The 16,250-nt window shown below is 47.1% G+C and overlaps 1 protein-coding gene across 4 annotated transcripts in view; it reads right to left on the reverse strand.

Moving 5' to 3' along the window:
- Positions 1-16,250, reverse strand: part of LOC118371812 (E3 ubiquitin-protein ligase HECW1) — an 82,389-nt gene that overhangs the window by 50,174 nt on the left and 15,965 nt on the right. For all 4 annotated transcript variants that reach the window (XM_035757448.2, XM_035757433.2, XM_035757452.2 and 1 more), the window contains one exon: positions 501-576. In XM_035757448.2, coding sequence (XP_035613341.1) covers positions 501-576 — 76 coding nt within the window. The remainder of the gene's footprint in view (positions 1-500; positions 577-16,250) is intronic.

Genomic DNA, 16,250 nt, shown 5'->3' on the forward strand with positions numbered 1-16,250 from the left:
ATACAAAACATGTCCTTGACATGATCTAAACAAATAACCATTGACATAATTGTTTTAAAAGGCTATGTTTATTCATGCAATTAATCCTTTATGATAGTTTATGCACCATTTATCAAGTGGTGGTGCTTATGCTTTTGTGCACCTTCGCCGGTTGATATGCATCTGATGCATATGTTAAACGTGCGCCTGGCGACGTTCTCTAGCGGGTACTTATAGGCTGAAAGGCCAGGAGCTTTATGCATGGTTGACTATACCCTCTCCTGCTAAAATGAAACATTGACAATATCGACACAAAGCCTGATATAGAACCAAAACAAGGGAGAGTCTCTCCTTGAAGTCTAAAATAGACCACATTTATAAATCAATTGACTGACATTGAGCCTGACCTTCTGAACTAAAATAGACCTGAAGAGAAAGAAAGAGGTATCAGTGGTGCCAGAGATCCTCCTGTCCCATGTGACACCCTGTGTTAAAAGAGGGATGGAGGAAGAGTGACTCACCTGAGAGAGAGAAACTGATGAGCCTTCTGTTGCCAAGACTCTGTGTGACCTCCTGGCTGACCACTGGCTTCAGCACCTGTGTGGAAAGAAACAGAGAGAAAGAGAGGAAATGAGAAAGAGCAATGAGAGATAGACAGGAACAGGGAGGAAGGAAGCGACATTACAGTAGGGAGTGAGTTACATGCAGTACCTCCCCTTACCTTCCCTCTCCCTCTCTCCTCCTCCTCCTCCTCCTCCTCCTTATCTGTCCTGTCCTGTCTGGGAAGTGAGATCAAGTATTTCAGGGCCATTACAATGGGCCTGGCTGAGGGCTGGGGGATCAATAGCCTTGCATTCATTAGGGCTCAATTGATCCGGTCTCCAGGAAGGAAGGGGAAGAGCAGGGAGAGGCCCCCAGGGAGAGGCCCCCAGGGAGAGGCCTACTCAGAACATGGAAAACTGTAGCTGCATCAGCCCTCCCATCCAGGGCTCTCTGATGGAGGAAACACCAACACCCAGAACCCATCAGCTGTCTCTGACATGGTGGAGAAAATTGTGTGTGTGTGTGTCAACACTGTATTTGCTACACTAGAGATTCACAAATCTGTACCGTGCCCTCAAAACTGAATTGATATCTCGGTGGGAAGTGACTTTTCCCACCATTTTCTAAAGGTTTATTACAAAACAAAAGCCTTAAATGCCAGTAACAGAAAAAATTGGCAAGTGAACAAATTAAGAGCAGGTGTTTGGACCAGTTTTAGACAAATAAATGCAAATCCTTTGGTCCTGAACATAAAACAGAGGCCAACAACAAGGTCTATTCACAGATTATACCGTAACACAGAGAGATTAACATAATCTGACTGCCAGATTAATCAAATTACAGCTGAACCATAGATTCAGTCACAAAATGAATTGGCACTAGTTTCACAATAACAAGATTATAAAAATGTGAAGATTTTTTAAAATCCTGAATTAAAAGATGTCAAAGAGAACTGGATGAATCAAAGTTATTTCAACCCCCAAAATAAATGTGATGATGTTGAATCAACGTAGAAAGCTGATTGGATTAGCAAAAAGCAATCAACGTAAAGGCATTTAATATTTTTTTCACTTTTAACCTAAATCCAATGACATTTGTTGTTGAATTCACGTTAGTTGACAACTCAACCAAATGTAAATCAAAACTAGATGTTGATCTGATGTCTGAGCCCAGTTGGAGGGTGAGACATGATTGATGAGGAAACACAGTAATCGATCGTCCTACTTCCTGCAAATAATGCATTTAGGTTGAGGAGGGGCCAAGTGGAGAAAACAAATACAAATACTTCGATAACTATCGGACCTGTAGGGGTTTTAATTTCTGCTCTTGAAAGATCCAATATTGTTTCTACCAAATTATACACATATTTACAGGAATGTCTCAATATGGACTGTACCCATCAGTCTTTAACGGTGAGTTAAAAACAGCACTCTGTCCCCACTATTTGACTTAGCAGGCGATGCTCTTACTCAAGATCAAGCCGTACTACATCTGCAGAGTGGATATGAATTAAATTAAAGGGCAAAAGCCATAAATAGACACCGCACGGATCTGTCGGACAGCTCCCCCATATCACCTTCCTTGTTCTATCATCTTCCGAGAGAAAAGAGGAAGTGAAACATCCCACTCCCTCTGTTTTTTAAAAGTTCTTATACAGTTGATGAACTAAGCAGACCAGACCCAGCTGCTAATGCATGGGTGCCTATGGGAGAGCCACCCTGTTAAGCAGACCAGAACTGACCATTTTTTTTCAATGGTAAATGGCCTGAGTGGGACATCTTCATTTGTCGACCATCTTTGTCACCTTCCAGTTCAGAGAACACAACCTCTAATTGAATCCAATGGTGGAGGAGTCATCACAATGAAAGAGAGAGAGAGAGAGAGAGAGATATGCTAGATTAGAGTCATCACTTAGTGTATACAGACAGTGGGACAGAGAGTTTTGCTGACAAAAGGAGATTGCTATGGGAAGAAGTGTGTCTATAAAAGCCATGGGATGTGGTGGGGTAGGACCTAGTACACATGTACATTAATATTAAAGATGGCACCGATAGAGATGGCAGCTTTGCTTCTAGTCCTTAGGAAACTGTGCACTATTTTGTTTTTATTTTTTGTTTTTCTTACATTGTTAGCCCAGAAAACCTTAAGTGTTATTACATACAGCTGGGAAGAACTATTGGATATCAGAGAGATGCCAACTTACCAGCACAACCAGCATTACGACCAGGAATACGACTTTCTCAAAGTGGATCCTTTGTCTACACCTCCCAGGGCATTTGAATTGATTCCAGAGGCCCAAAACAACGCCACCGGAGGAGAGGGTGCGGGAGCGGTCTTCTTCTGAGGCTTCGGATGCGCGCACACCACCCACCGCTTCCGAGTATATCACTTGCAAATGTCCAGTCACTAGTTATCAAAGTCAACGGAATCAGGGCAAGAGTTGCTTTTCAAAGAGATATCCGGGAATGTAACATACTCTGTTTCACGGAAACATGGCTAGCTTGGGACATGCTGTCTGAGTCAGTAGCCAACGGGATTTTCAGTGCATCGCGCCGACAGGATTAAACATCTCTCCGGTAAGAAGAAGGGAGGGGTGTGTGTTTCATGATTAACGACTCATGGTGTAATTGTAACAACATACAAGAACTCAAGTCCTTTTCTTCACCTGACCTAGAATTCCTCACAATCAAATGCCAACCATATTATCTCCCAAGTGAACACTCCTCGGTTATTGTCACAGCCGTGTATATCCCCCCGCAAGAGGATACCAAGACGCAATCAAGGAACTTCACTGGACTTCATGCAAACTGGAAACCATATATCCTGAGGCTGCATATATTGTAGCTGGGGATTTTAACAAAGCTAATTTGAGAACAAGGCAACCTAAATTCTATCAGAATATCGATTGCAGTACACTAGCGAGTAACACGCTCGACCATTGCTACTCTAACTTCCACAATGCACACAAGGCCCCCATCCTCCTTTTGGCAAATCTGACCATGACTCCATCTTGTTGCTCTCCTCCTATAGGCAGAAACTAAAACAAGAAGTACCCGTGCTTAGGTCTATCCAACTCTGGTCTGACCAATCGGATTCCTCGCTTCAAGATTGCTTCGATTAGGTGGATTGGGATATGTTCCGGGTAGCCTCAGAGAACAACATTGGCGTATACACTGACTCGGTGAGCGAGTTTATAAGAAAGTGTATAGGAGGTGCTGTACCCACTGTGACTATTAAAACCTTCCCTAACCAGAAACCGTGGACTGATGGCAGCATTTGCGCAAAACTGAAAGCACGTACCACCGCATTTAATCATGGCAAGGCAACTGGGAATACGGCCGAATTCAAATAGTGTCGTAACAAGCAAAGTGTCAGTATAGAGACAAAGTGGAGTCGCAATTCAACGGCTCAAACACGAGACGCATGAGGCAGGATCTACAGAAAACCAGCCCCGTCGCAGATATCGACATCTTGCTTCCAGACATATTAAACATCTTTTTTTGCGGGCTTTGAGGACAATACAGTGCCACCGATGCGGCCCAGTACCAAAGACTGTAGGCTATCCTTCTCCGTGGCCGACGTGAGTAAACCATTTAAATGTGTTAACCCTCGCAAGGCTGCCGTCCCAGATGGCATCCCTAGTCGCGTCCTCAGAGCATGCGCAGACCAGCTGGCTGGTGTGTTTACGGACATATTCAGTCAATCCCTATCCCAGTCTGCTCTCCCCACATGCTTCAAGATGGCCACCATTGTTCCTGTTCCCAAGAAAACCAAGGTAACGTAATTAAATGACTACTTCTGTCATCATGAAGTACTTTGAGAGACTATTCAAGGATCATATCACCTCCACCCTACCTGTCATCCTAGACACACTTCAATTTTCTTACTGCCCCAATAGGTCCACAGATGATGCAATCGCCATCACACTGCACACTGCCCCATCCTATCTGGAAAAGAGGAATACCTATGTAAGAATGCTGTTAATTTACTACAGCTCAGCATTCAACACCATAGCACCCTCCAAACTCATCATTAAGCTTGAGTCCCTGGGTCTTGACCCAGCCCTGTGCAACTGGGTCCTGCACTTCCTGACGGGCCGCCGCCAGGTGGCGAAGGTAGGAAACAACATCTCCACTCCGCTGATCTCAGCCTCCTCCTGTACTCCCTGTTCACCCACGACTGTGTGGCCATGCACGCCTCCAACTCAATCATCAAGTTTGCAGACCACACAACAGTGGTAGGCTTGATTACCAACAACGACGAGACAGCCTACAGGAGGTGAGGGCCCTCGGAGTGTGGTGTCAGGAAAATAACCTCTCACTCAATGTGAGCAAAACAAAAGAGATGATTGTGGACTTCAGGAAACAGCAAAGGGAGCACCCCTATCTATATTGAAGGGACAGCAGTGGAAAGTTTTAAGTTCCTCGGTGTACATATCACCGACAAACTGAAATGGTCCACACACACAGATAGTGTGGTGAAGAAGGCGCAACAGCACCTCTTCAAACCCTCACTAACTTTTACAGGTGCACAATCGAGAGCATCCTGTTGGGCTGTATCACTGCCTGGTACGGTAACTGCACCGCCAACAACCGCAGGACTCTCCAGTGGGTGGTGCGGTCTGCACAACATCACCGGGGGCAAACTACCTGCCCTCCAGGACACCTACAACACCTGATGTCACAGGAAGGCGAAAAAAATCAATAAGGACAATAACCACCCGAGCCACTGCCTGTTCACCCCGCTTCCATCCAGAAGGCGAGGTCAGTACAGGTGCTTCAAAGCTGGGACCGAGAGACTGAAAAACAGCTTCTATCTCAAAGCCATCAGATTGTTAGACAGCCATCACTAGCACAGAGAGGCGGCTGCCTACCTACAGACTTGATATCACTTTAATAAATGGAACACTAGTCACTTTAATTATGTCACTTTAAGAATGTTTACATATCTTGCATTACTTATCTCATATGTATATACTGTATACTGTATCCTACACTATTTATTCTATACTATCTATTGCATCCTAGCCGCTCTGTCACTGCTCATCTATATATTTTACATGTATATATTCTTATCCCACTCCTTTACTAGATTGTGTGCATTAGGTTTTGTTGTGGAATTTGTTAGATATTAGTTTTTGTTGTGGAGTTGATAGATATTACCTGTTAGATACTGCTGCACTGTCGGCTCTAGAAGCATAAGCATTTCGCTACGCTCGCAATAACATCTACTAACCATGTGTATGTGACCAATACAATTTGATTTGATATGATATGTCCCTTTTCCACTGCAGGATTTTACACCGGTGCTTTGTCTTTCCACCCCTGACGCTCCCCAAAAAGCCTTTGGCCATGGCCCAGGTGAACCTACTCTGACTTGCGGCCAGACTAGGGCCAGTGAGGTATTGATGGGAGTAACTGGTCGAGTCAGATTCAGAGAGGCAGCGTCAGATTCAAAGGCAGAGGGAGAGAGAGTGAGAAGAGGAGAGGGGGATTCTCCTCTGCAGTGCGGCTGCTCTGCTGACTGCTAAGGCTGGCGCCCCACTGAGTGAAAAGCTTACACAGCGGTCCTGTCAGCTCAGCGCATGGCACGGCTTAGACTAAAGAGTCAGGACACAGTGAGGACAGAGACTCATGCATACATATACTTTATGCCAACATAGATGCATTGCCCTGCACGCACACACACACACACACACACACACACACACACACACACACACACACACACACACACACACACACACACACACACACACACACACACACACACACACACACACACACACACACACACACACACACACACACACACTGTGTTATCTGTGTTCTATGTTACTGGCTTGGTGATTCCTCTCTAGGGACTCTCCTTCCAAGAATGTCTACTTGATTACAAATGTCTTGACTGAGAAACCCACAGCCATAATAGTAAACAACACAATGTATGCTGACATCCAAAGAGCTGGGATGTAAACCTGTGCCATCATGTGCCATCTCTATCACTTGCACACACACACACACACACACACACACACACACACACACACACACACACACACACACACACACACACACACACACACACACACACACACACACACACACACACACACACACACACACACACACACTCCCACCGCCGATCACGCGACAGAGGGAGAACCAAGCTTCTCAGCCTGCCTCTCCTGAATGAAGAGCTATACATACTACTGTACAGTAACTATTCAATGGAGGTAGACCTGAGCCAAACACTGTCATTTTTGTAAATAACTTCACCTCCTTTCTAATGTAATAGAGGGCTTTGAGAGTGATGAAAGAGTGGGAGCAAAGAGGGCCCAGTTCATCTGGAGAAGCGAAGCAAAGAGAGTCATACAGACGGCGATGGGCAGATAACACTGATGATAAATAAATCTCCTCCCTGCAACAAATCTCCTCCCTGCAGATGCAGATGCCCACAACGGCGACCCAATATGTATGGGACCTCCTGTGGGCTCTGGCATTATACCAGTATGGGTACGCTGATGGATGGGAATAACTGGTTATCAGGTTTACTGCCCCGCTCTGTGGATGTCTGCATACTATTATGGCTGTGGGTTTCTCAGTCAAGACATTTGTAATCTAGTACACATTCTTGGAAGGAGAGTCCCTAGAGAGGAATCGCCAAGCCAGTAACACAGAACACAGATAACACAGTGTGTGTGTGTGTGTGTGTGTTTGTGTGTGTGTGTGTGTGTGTGTGTGTGTGTGTGTGTGTGTGTGTGTGTGTGTGTGTGTGTGTGTGTGTGTGTGTGTGTGTGTGTGTGTGTGTGTGTGTGTGTGTGTGTGTGTGTGTGTGTGTGTCTGTGTCTGTGTCTGTGTGTGTGATCTGAGATGAAACAGAAAAGACGATAGGGACAGTTCCACACTGATTCTCTGATTTGACAGGCTCCTTATCTCAGTACACAGCCACCTCTCCTACAGCCTGAGGTTAGTATGCAAGCGACAACACATGACAGTTAAAGTGAAAACCACTTTGTACATTTTTGATACAGAAATACTATCATTTAACTACTAGATTGACACCTGCTACTTAGACGATGCCTACGCTGAATATAAATGATTTAATACACTAAGTGACAAGTGTCTTCAAACTTCAAGCGTTATGTCCTTTGGCAGAATAGAGCAGAACACCACCAGGAGTTAACAAAACAGATACTGTCACACATAGGAAGAGAGAGAGTGGGGAGAGAGAGTGAGAGAGAGAGAGAAAGAGAAAGTAAGAGGTCGAGGGTGAGAGTGAGACGCAGAGAAAGTGAGAGGTAAAGGGTGAGAGTGAGCGGTAGAGAAAGAGAGGACAAGATAGTACAAGAAGCAGAGAGAAATGAACTGGCCATCTATTACCCAGGCCAGCCAGGTGAGTAGAGTCCTCCTCCTCCTCCTCTCAGTGCGTCTCGGAGACACCATCAGTCACGGCTGTTGGCTGTCTCTCCATGAATCACACACCACACACACAGACACACACAAACACACTTCGCCTCATCGGTCCAAAGCGGCCGAGCATGTCCACTCCATCATCTATCTTCCTGACAGGCTTCAGTACTGTAGTGAAGCACTGAAGCTAGGGCCCCCTTCCTCTGCCCATGTCCATTTGATGTGTACTCCAGCTCAACCACTCAAGCCTTCTCTCTCCCTCTGCCAAGGTGAGGTTATTTTAAACCAGGAATACAGTAGTCAGATCAGGTTTAGAGGTGATCAGCACTTCTGGTGGCCACGCCAGCACAACGGCAGGCAGCCGTGGTAACACTATAGCTAGCCTAGCTTAGGTCAAACACTGCACTACCAGCCAGGACCAACGTTCAATGTTGAATTAAGAAGTATGCAACGACAGGTCTACGGGTTTATGTAATCAAAGCAAAAGGACAGGAGATGGTAGACGCCAACGCAGACAAAGTGGCTCACACAATGACTGGCCAAAACACACAACACAACACTGTGTTGACTTTAATGCAGGGAAACTTAAATCAGTTTTAACGAATTTCTATCAGCATTGTTAAATGTGCAACCAGAGGGAAAAATATAATTCTAGACCACCTTTACTCCACACACAGAGACGCGTACAAAGCTCTCCCTCGCCCTCCATTTGGCAAATCTGACCATAACTCTATCCTCCTGATTCCTGCTTACAAGAAACAATTTTAAGCAGGAAGCACCAGTGACTCAGTCTATAAAAAAGTGGTCAGATGAAGCAGATACTAAACTACAGGACTGCTTTGCTAGCACAGACTGGAACATGTTTCAGGATTCTTCAGATGGCATTGAGGAGTACACCACATCAATCACTGGCTTTATCAATAAGTGCATCGAGGACGTCGTCCCCACAGGGACTGTACGTACATACCCCAACCAGAAGCCATGGATTACAGACAACATTCGCACCGAGCTAAAGGGCAGGATCAGGACTCGAACCCAGAAGCTTATAATAAATCACGCTATGCCCTCCGACGAACCAACAAACAGGCAAAGCGTCAATACAGGACTAGGTCGAGTCATACTACACCGGCTCCGACGCTCGTCAGATGTGGCAGGGCTTGCTAACTATTACAGACCACAAAGGGAAGCACAACCGAGAGCTGCCCAGTGACACGAGCCTACCAGACGAGCTAAATAACTTCTATGCCCGCTTCGTGGCAAGTAACACTGAAACACGCATGAGAGCATCAGCTGGTCCGGAAGACTGTGTGATCACGCTCTCTGCAGCCGATGTGAGTAAGACCTTTAAACAGGTCAACATTCACAAGGCCGCTGGGCCAGACGGATTACCAGGACGTGTACTCCTAGCATGCACTGACCAACTGGCAAGTGTCTTCACTGACATTTTCAACCTCTCCCTGTCTGAGTCTGTAATACCAAAATGTTTCAAGCAGACCACCATAGTCCCTGTGCCCAAGAACACTAAGGTAACCTGCCTAAATGACTACCGAACAGTAGCACTCACGTCTGTAGCCATAAAGTGCTTTGAAAGGCTGGTCATGGCCAACATCAAAACCATTATCCCAGAAACCCTAGACCCACTCCAATTTGCATACCGCCCCAAGAGATCCACAGATGATGCAATCTCTATTGCACTTCACACTGCCCTTTCCCACCTGGACAAAAGGAACACCTATGTGAGAATGCTATTCATTGACCACAGCTTAGCGTTCAACACCATAGTGCCCTCACGGCTCATCAATAACCTAAGGACCCTGGGACTAAACACCTCCCTCTGCAACTGGATCCTAGACTTCCTGACGGGCTCTCCCTGATGGTAAGGGTAGGTAACAACACATCCGCCACGCTGATCCTCAACACGGGGGCCCCTCAGGGGTAAGTGCGCAGTCCCCTATTGTACTCCCTGTTCACTCATGACTGCATGGCCAGGCACAACTCCAACACCATTAACAATCATTAAGTTTGCTGATGACACACCAGTGGTAGGCCTGATCACCGACAACAATTAGACCACCTATAGGGAGGAGGTCAGAGACCTGACCGTGTGGTGCCAGGACAACAACCTCTCCCTCAACATGTTCAAGACAAAGGAGATGATTGTGGTCTACAGGAAAAGGAGGACCGAGCACGCCCCCATTCTCATCGATGGGGCTGTAGTGGAGCAGGTTGAGAGCTTCAAGTTCCTTGGTGTCCACATCACCAACAAACTAACATGGTCCAAGCACACCAAGACAGTCCTGAAGAGGGCACGAAAAAACCTATTCCCACTCAGGAGACTGAAAAGATTTGGCATGGGTCCTCAGATCCTCAAAAGGTTTTACAGCTGCACCATCAAGAGCATCCTGACTTGTTGCATCACTGCCTGGTATGGCAACTCCTCGGCCTCTGACAGCAAGGCACTACAGAGGGTAGTGCGTACGGCCTAGTATATCACTGGGGCCAAGCTTCCTGCCATCCAGGACCTCTATACTAGGCAGTGTCAGAGGAAGGCCCTAAAAAATGTCAAAGACTCCAGCCACCCTAGTCATAGACTTTTCTCTCTGCTACCACACGGCAAGCAGTACGGGAGTGCCAAGTCTAGGTCCAAGAGGCTTCTAAACAGCTTCTACACCGAAACCATAAGACTCCTGAACAACTAATCAAATGGCTACCCAGACCTTTTGCACCCCCCCCCCCTGCTGTTGCTACTCTCCGTTATTATCTATGCATAGCCACATTAATAACCCTACCTGCATGTATATAATTACCTCAATTACCTCGACACTGGTGCCCCTGCACATTGACACGTTGACTCTGAACCGGTACCCCCTGTATATAGCCTCCACATTGACTCTGTACCGGTACCCCCTGTATATAGCCTCCACATCGACTCTGAACCGGTACCCCCTGTATATAGCCTCCACATTGACTCTGAACCGGTACCCCCTGTATATAGTCTCCACATTGACTCTGAACCGGTACCCCCTGTATATAGCCTCCACATTGACTCTGAACCGGTACCCCCTGTATATAGTCTCCACATTGACTCTGAACCGGTACCCCCTGTATATAGTCTCCACATTGACTCTGAACCGGTACCTCCTGTATATAGTCTCCACATTGACTCTGAACCGGTACCCCCTGTATATAGCCTCCACATTGACTCTGTACCGGTACCCCTGTATATAGCCTCCACATTGACTCTGAACCGGTACCCCCTGTATATAGCCTCCACATCGACTCTGAACCGGTACCCCCTGTATATAGTCTCCACATTGACTCTGAACCGGTACCCCCTGTATATAGTCTCCACATTGACTCTGAACCGGTACCCCTGTATATAGCCTCCACATTGACTCTGAACCGGTACCCCTGTATATAGTCTCCACATTGACTCTGAACCGGTACCCCCTGTATATCGCCTCCACATTGACTCTGAACCGGTACCCCTGTATATAGTCTCCACATTGACTCTGAACCGGTACCCCCTGTATATAGTCTCCACATCGACTCTGAACCGGTACCCCTGTATATAGCCTCCACATCGACTCTGAACCGGTACCCCTGTATATAGTCTCCACATTGACTCTGAACCGGTACCCCTGTATATAGTCTCCACATTGACTCTGAACCGGTACCCCTGTATATAGCCTCCACATTGACTCTGAACCGGTACCCCTGTATATAGTCTCCACATTGACTCTGAACCGGTACCCCTGTATATCGCCTCCACATTGACTCTGAACCGGTACCCCCTGTATATAGTCTCCACATTGACTCTGAACCGGTACCCCTGTATATAGTCTCCACATCGACTCTGAACCGGTACCCCCTGTATATAGCCTCCACATTGACTCTGAACCGGTACCCCTGTATATAGCCTCCACATCGACTCTGATCCGGTACCCCCTGTATATAGCCTCCACATCGACTCTGAACCGGTACCCCCTGTATATAGCCTCCACATCGACTCTGAACCGGTACCCCCTGTATATAGCCTCCACATCGACTCTGATCCGGTACCCCCTGTATATAGCCTCCACATCGACTCTGATCCGGTACCCCCTGTATATAGCCTCCACATTGACTCTGAACCGGTACCCCTGTATATAGTCTCCACATTGACTCTGAACCGGTACCCACTGTATATAGCCTCCACATTGACTCTGAACCGGTACCCCTGTATATAGTCTCCACATTGACTCTGAACCGGTACCCCCTGTATATAGTCTCCACATCGACTCTGAACCGGTACCCCCTGTATATAGCCTCCACATTGACTCTGAACCGGTACCCCCTGTATATAGCCTCCACATCGACTCTGATCCGGTACCCCCTGTATATAGCCTCCACATCGACTCTGATCCGGTACCCCCTGTATATAGCCTCCACATTGACTCTGAACCGGTACCCCCTGTATATAGCCTCCACATCGACTCTGAACCGGTACCCCCTGTATATAGCCTCCACATTGACTCTGAACCGGTACCCCCTGTATATAGCCTCCACATCGACTCTGATCCGGTACCCCCTGTATATAGTCTCCACATTGACTCTGAACCGGTACCCCCTGTATATAGCCTCCACATTGATTCTGAACCGGTACCCCCTGTATATAGCCTCCACATTGACTCTGAACCGGTACCCCCTGTATATAGCCTCCACATCGACTCTGATCCGGTACCCCCTGTATATAGTCTCCACATTGACTCTGAACCGGTACCCCCTGTATATAGCCTCCACATTGATTCTGAACCGGTACCCCCTGTATATAGCCTCCACATTGACTCTGAACCGGTACCCCCTGTATATAGCCTCCACATCGACTCTGATCCGGTACCCCCTGTATATAGTCTCCACATTGACTCTGAACCGGTACCCCCTGTATATAGCCTCCACATTGATTCTGAACCGGTACCCCCTGTATATAGCCTCCACATTGACTCTGAACCGGTACCCCCTGTATATAGTCTCCACATTGACTCTGAACCGGGTACCCCTGTATATAGCCTCCACATTGATTCTGAACCGGTACCCCCTGTATATAGTCTCCACATTGACTCTGAACCGGTACCCCTGTATATAGTCTCCACATCGACTCTGAACCGGTACCCCCTGTATATAGCCTCCACATTGACTCTGAACCGGTACCCCCTGTATATAGCCTCCACATCGACTCTGATCCGGTACCCCTGTATATAGCCTCCACATCGACTCTGAACCGGTACCCCCTGTATATAGCCTCCACATCGACTCTGAACCGGTACCCCCTGTATATAGCCTCCACATCGACTCTGATCCGGTACCCCCTGTATATAGCCTCCACATCGACTCTGATCCGGTACCCCCTGTATATAGCCTCCACATTGACTCTGAACCGGTACCCCCTGTATATAGTCTCCACATTGACTCTGAACCGGTACCCCCTGTATATAGCCTCCACATTGACTCTGAACCGGTACCCCCTGTATATAGTCTCCACATTGACTCTGAACCGGTACCCCCTGTATATAGTCTCCACATCGACTCTGAACCGGTACCCCCTGTATATAGCCTCCACATTGACTCTGAACCGGTACCCCCTGTATATAGCCTCCACATCGACTCTGATCCGGTACCCCCTGTATATAGCCTCCACATCGACTCTGATCCGGTACCCCCTGTATATAGCCTCCACATTGACTCTGAACTGGTACCCCTGTATATAGCCTCCACATCGACTCTGAACCGGTACCCCCTGTATATAGCCTCCACATTGACTCTGAACCGGTACCCCCTGTATATAGCCTCCACATCGACTCTGATCCGGTACCCCCTGTATATAGTCTCCACATTGACTCTGAACCGGTACCCCCTGTATATAGCCTCCACATTGATTCTGAACCGGTACCCCCTGTATATAGCCTCCACATTGACTCTGAACCGGTACCCCTGTATATAGCCTCCACATCGACTCTGATCCGGTACCCCTGTATATAGTCTCCACATTGACTCTGAACCGGTACCCCCTGTATATAGCCTCCACATTGATTCTGAACCGGTACCCCTGTATATAGCCTCCACATTGACTCTGAACCGGTACCCCCTGTATATAGCCTCCACATCGACTCTGATCCGGTACCCCCTGTATATAGTCTCCACATTGACTCTGAACCGGTACCCCCTGTATATAGCCTCCACATTGATTCTGAACCGGTACCCCCTGTATATAGCCTCCACATTGACTCTGAACCGGTACCCCCTGTATATAGCCTCCACATTGACTCTGAACCGGTACCCCCTGTATATAGCCTCCACATTGACTCTGAACCGGTACCCCCTGTATATAGCCTCCACATTGACTCTGAACCGGTACCCCCTGTATATAGCCTCCACATTGACTCTGAACCGGTACCCCCTGTATATAGCCTCCACATTGACTCTGAACCGCCACCCCCTGTATATAGCCTCCACATTGACTCTGAACCGGTACCCCCTGTATATAGCCTCCACATTGACTCTGAACCGGTACCCCCTGTATATAGCCTCCACATTGACTCTGAACCGGTACCCCCTGTATATAGCCTCCACATTGACTCTGAACCGGTACCCCCTGTATATAGCCTCCACATTGACTCTGAACCGGTACCCCCTGTATATAGCCTCCACATCGACTCTGAACCAGTACCCCCTGTATATAGCCGTATATAACTGTGCTTCACAAACTCTACACAGCCCAATAAAGGATAAAGGTGCCATGCAGTGAAAAGCTAATTAAGGTAACTCTCGCTCCAGCATTTAGGAAATGAGAAACTCCACCAATAAGAGCCAGGTCAATCTGGATGATCATCTAATCCACAGACAGAAGGTAGAAAGAGCTCAACTCTCAAAAGACGACACGGTAAGACAGTCATTGCAATACTGTAGAATGACATAGAATCTATTAATGATATATCCTATGAATTATGGGACCTCTATGGTCATTCCACTTTACAATTCCACTATGCATTCAATCGAAAAGTGGGTGGGGGCATCACAGCACGCAAAAAAATAGGGATGAATACAGCAAGGACAATCTTACAGTATGAAGTCCTCTAACCAAAACAACAGAAGGAGAGGATGAAAGAGGTTGGCCACCCACAGAGCTCTTGAACTTCCCATTCAGCCAAGGATAGGAGGATGAGAGATAGGGAGGTCTGCACGCAACCTCTCGCTCATTAAAGAGGACTTCTGCTCACTCTCTTCCCCCTGTTATTTCTAATCCCTCTGTTTATGTGCAGTAATTCTCCTTTGTATGTCTGTGGCTGCATTTACAGGCCTCGATGAGGACATGACTACTGTAGTTAGCTACTATGTAAACCAACTGCCATTATAGAAATTCACTTGAGTCTTATGTTGGGATGCTACATTGTTGGAATGTGCTCCCACAGACATTGATAGTAAATCAAATCAAATCCAAATGTATGTCACATGCGCCGAATACAACAGGTGTAGACCTTACAGTGAAATGCTTACTTATGAGCCCCTAACCAACAATGCAGTAAAAAAAAATATAAGAAATAAGAATAAGAAATAAAAGTAACAAGTAATTAAAGAGCAGCAGTAAAATAACAATAGTGACTTTATACTTTATACAGGGGGGCACCGGTACAGATCAATGTGAGAGGGCACCGGTTAGTTGAGGTAATATGAACATGTAGGTAGAGTTATTAAAGTGACGATGCATAGATGATAACAACAGAGAGTAGCAGTGGTGTAAAAGGGGGGGTGCAAATAGTCTGGGTATCCATTTGATGTTCAGGAGTCTTATGGCTTGGGGGTAGAAGCTGGCAGTGATGGAACCCGTCAGGATGCTCTCGATGGTGCAGCTGTAAAACCTTTTGAGGATCTGAGGACCCATGCCAAATCTTTTCAGTCTCCTGAGGGGGAATAGGTTTTGTCCTGCCCTCTTCACGACTTTCTTGGTGTGTTTGGACCATGTTAGTTTGCTGGTGATGTGGACACCAAGGAACTTGAAGCTCTCAACCTGCTCCACTACAGCCCCGTCGATGAGAATGGGGGCGTGCTCGGTCATCTTTTTCCTGTAGTCCACAATCATCTCCTTTGTCTTGATCAGGTTGAGGGAGAGGTTGTTGTCCTGTCACCACACGGTCAGGTCTCTGACCTCCTCCCTATTGGCTGTCTCGTCGTTGTTGGTGATCAGGCCTACCACTGTTGTGTCATCTGCAAACTTAAAGATGGTGTTGGAGTACTGCCTGGCCGTGCAGTAATGAGTGAACAGGAAGTACAGGAGGGGACTGA

The sequence above is a fragment of the Oncorhynchus keta genome, chromosome 4 (genome assembly GCF_023373465.1).
Source record: "Oncorhynchus keta strain PuntledgeMale-10-30-2019 chromosome 4, Oket_V2, whole genome shotgun sequence".
NCBI classification, from domain to species: Eukaryota; Metazoa; Chordata; class Actinopteri; order Salmoniformes; family Salmonidae; genus Oncorhynchus; species Oncorhynchus keta.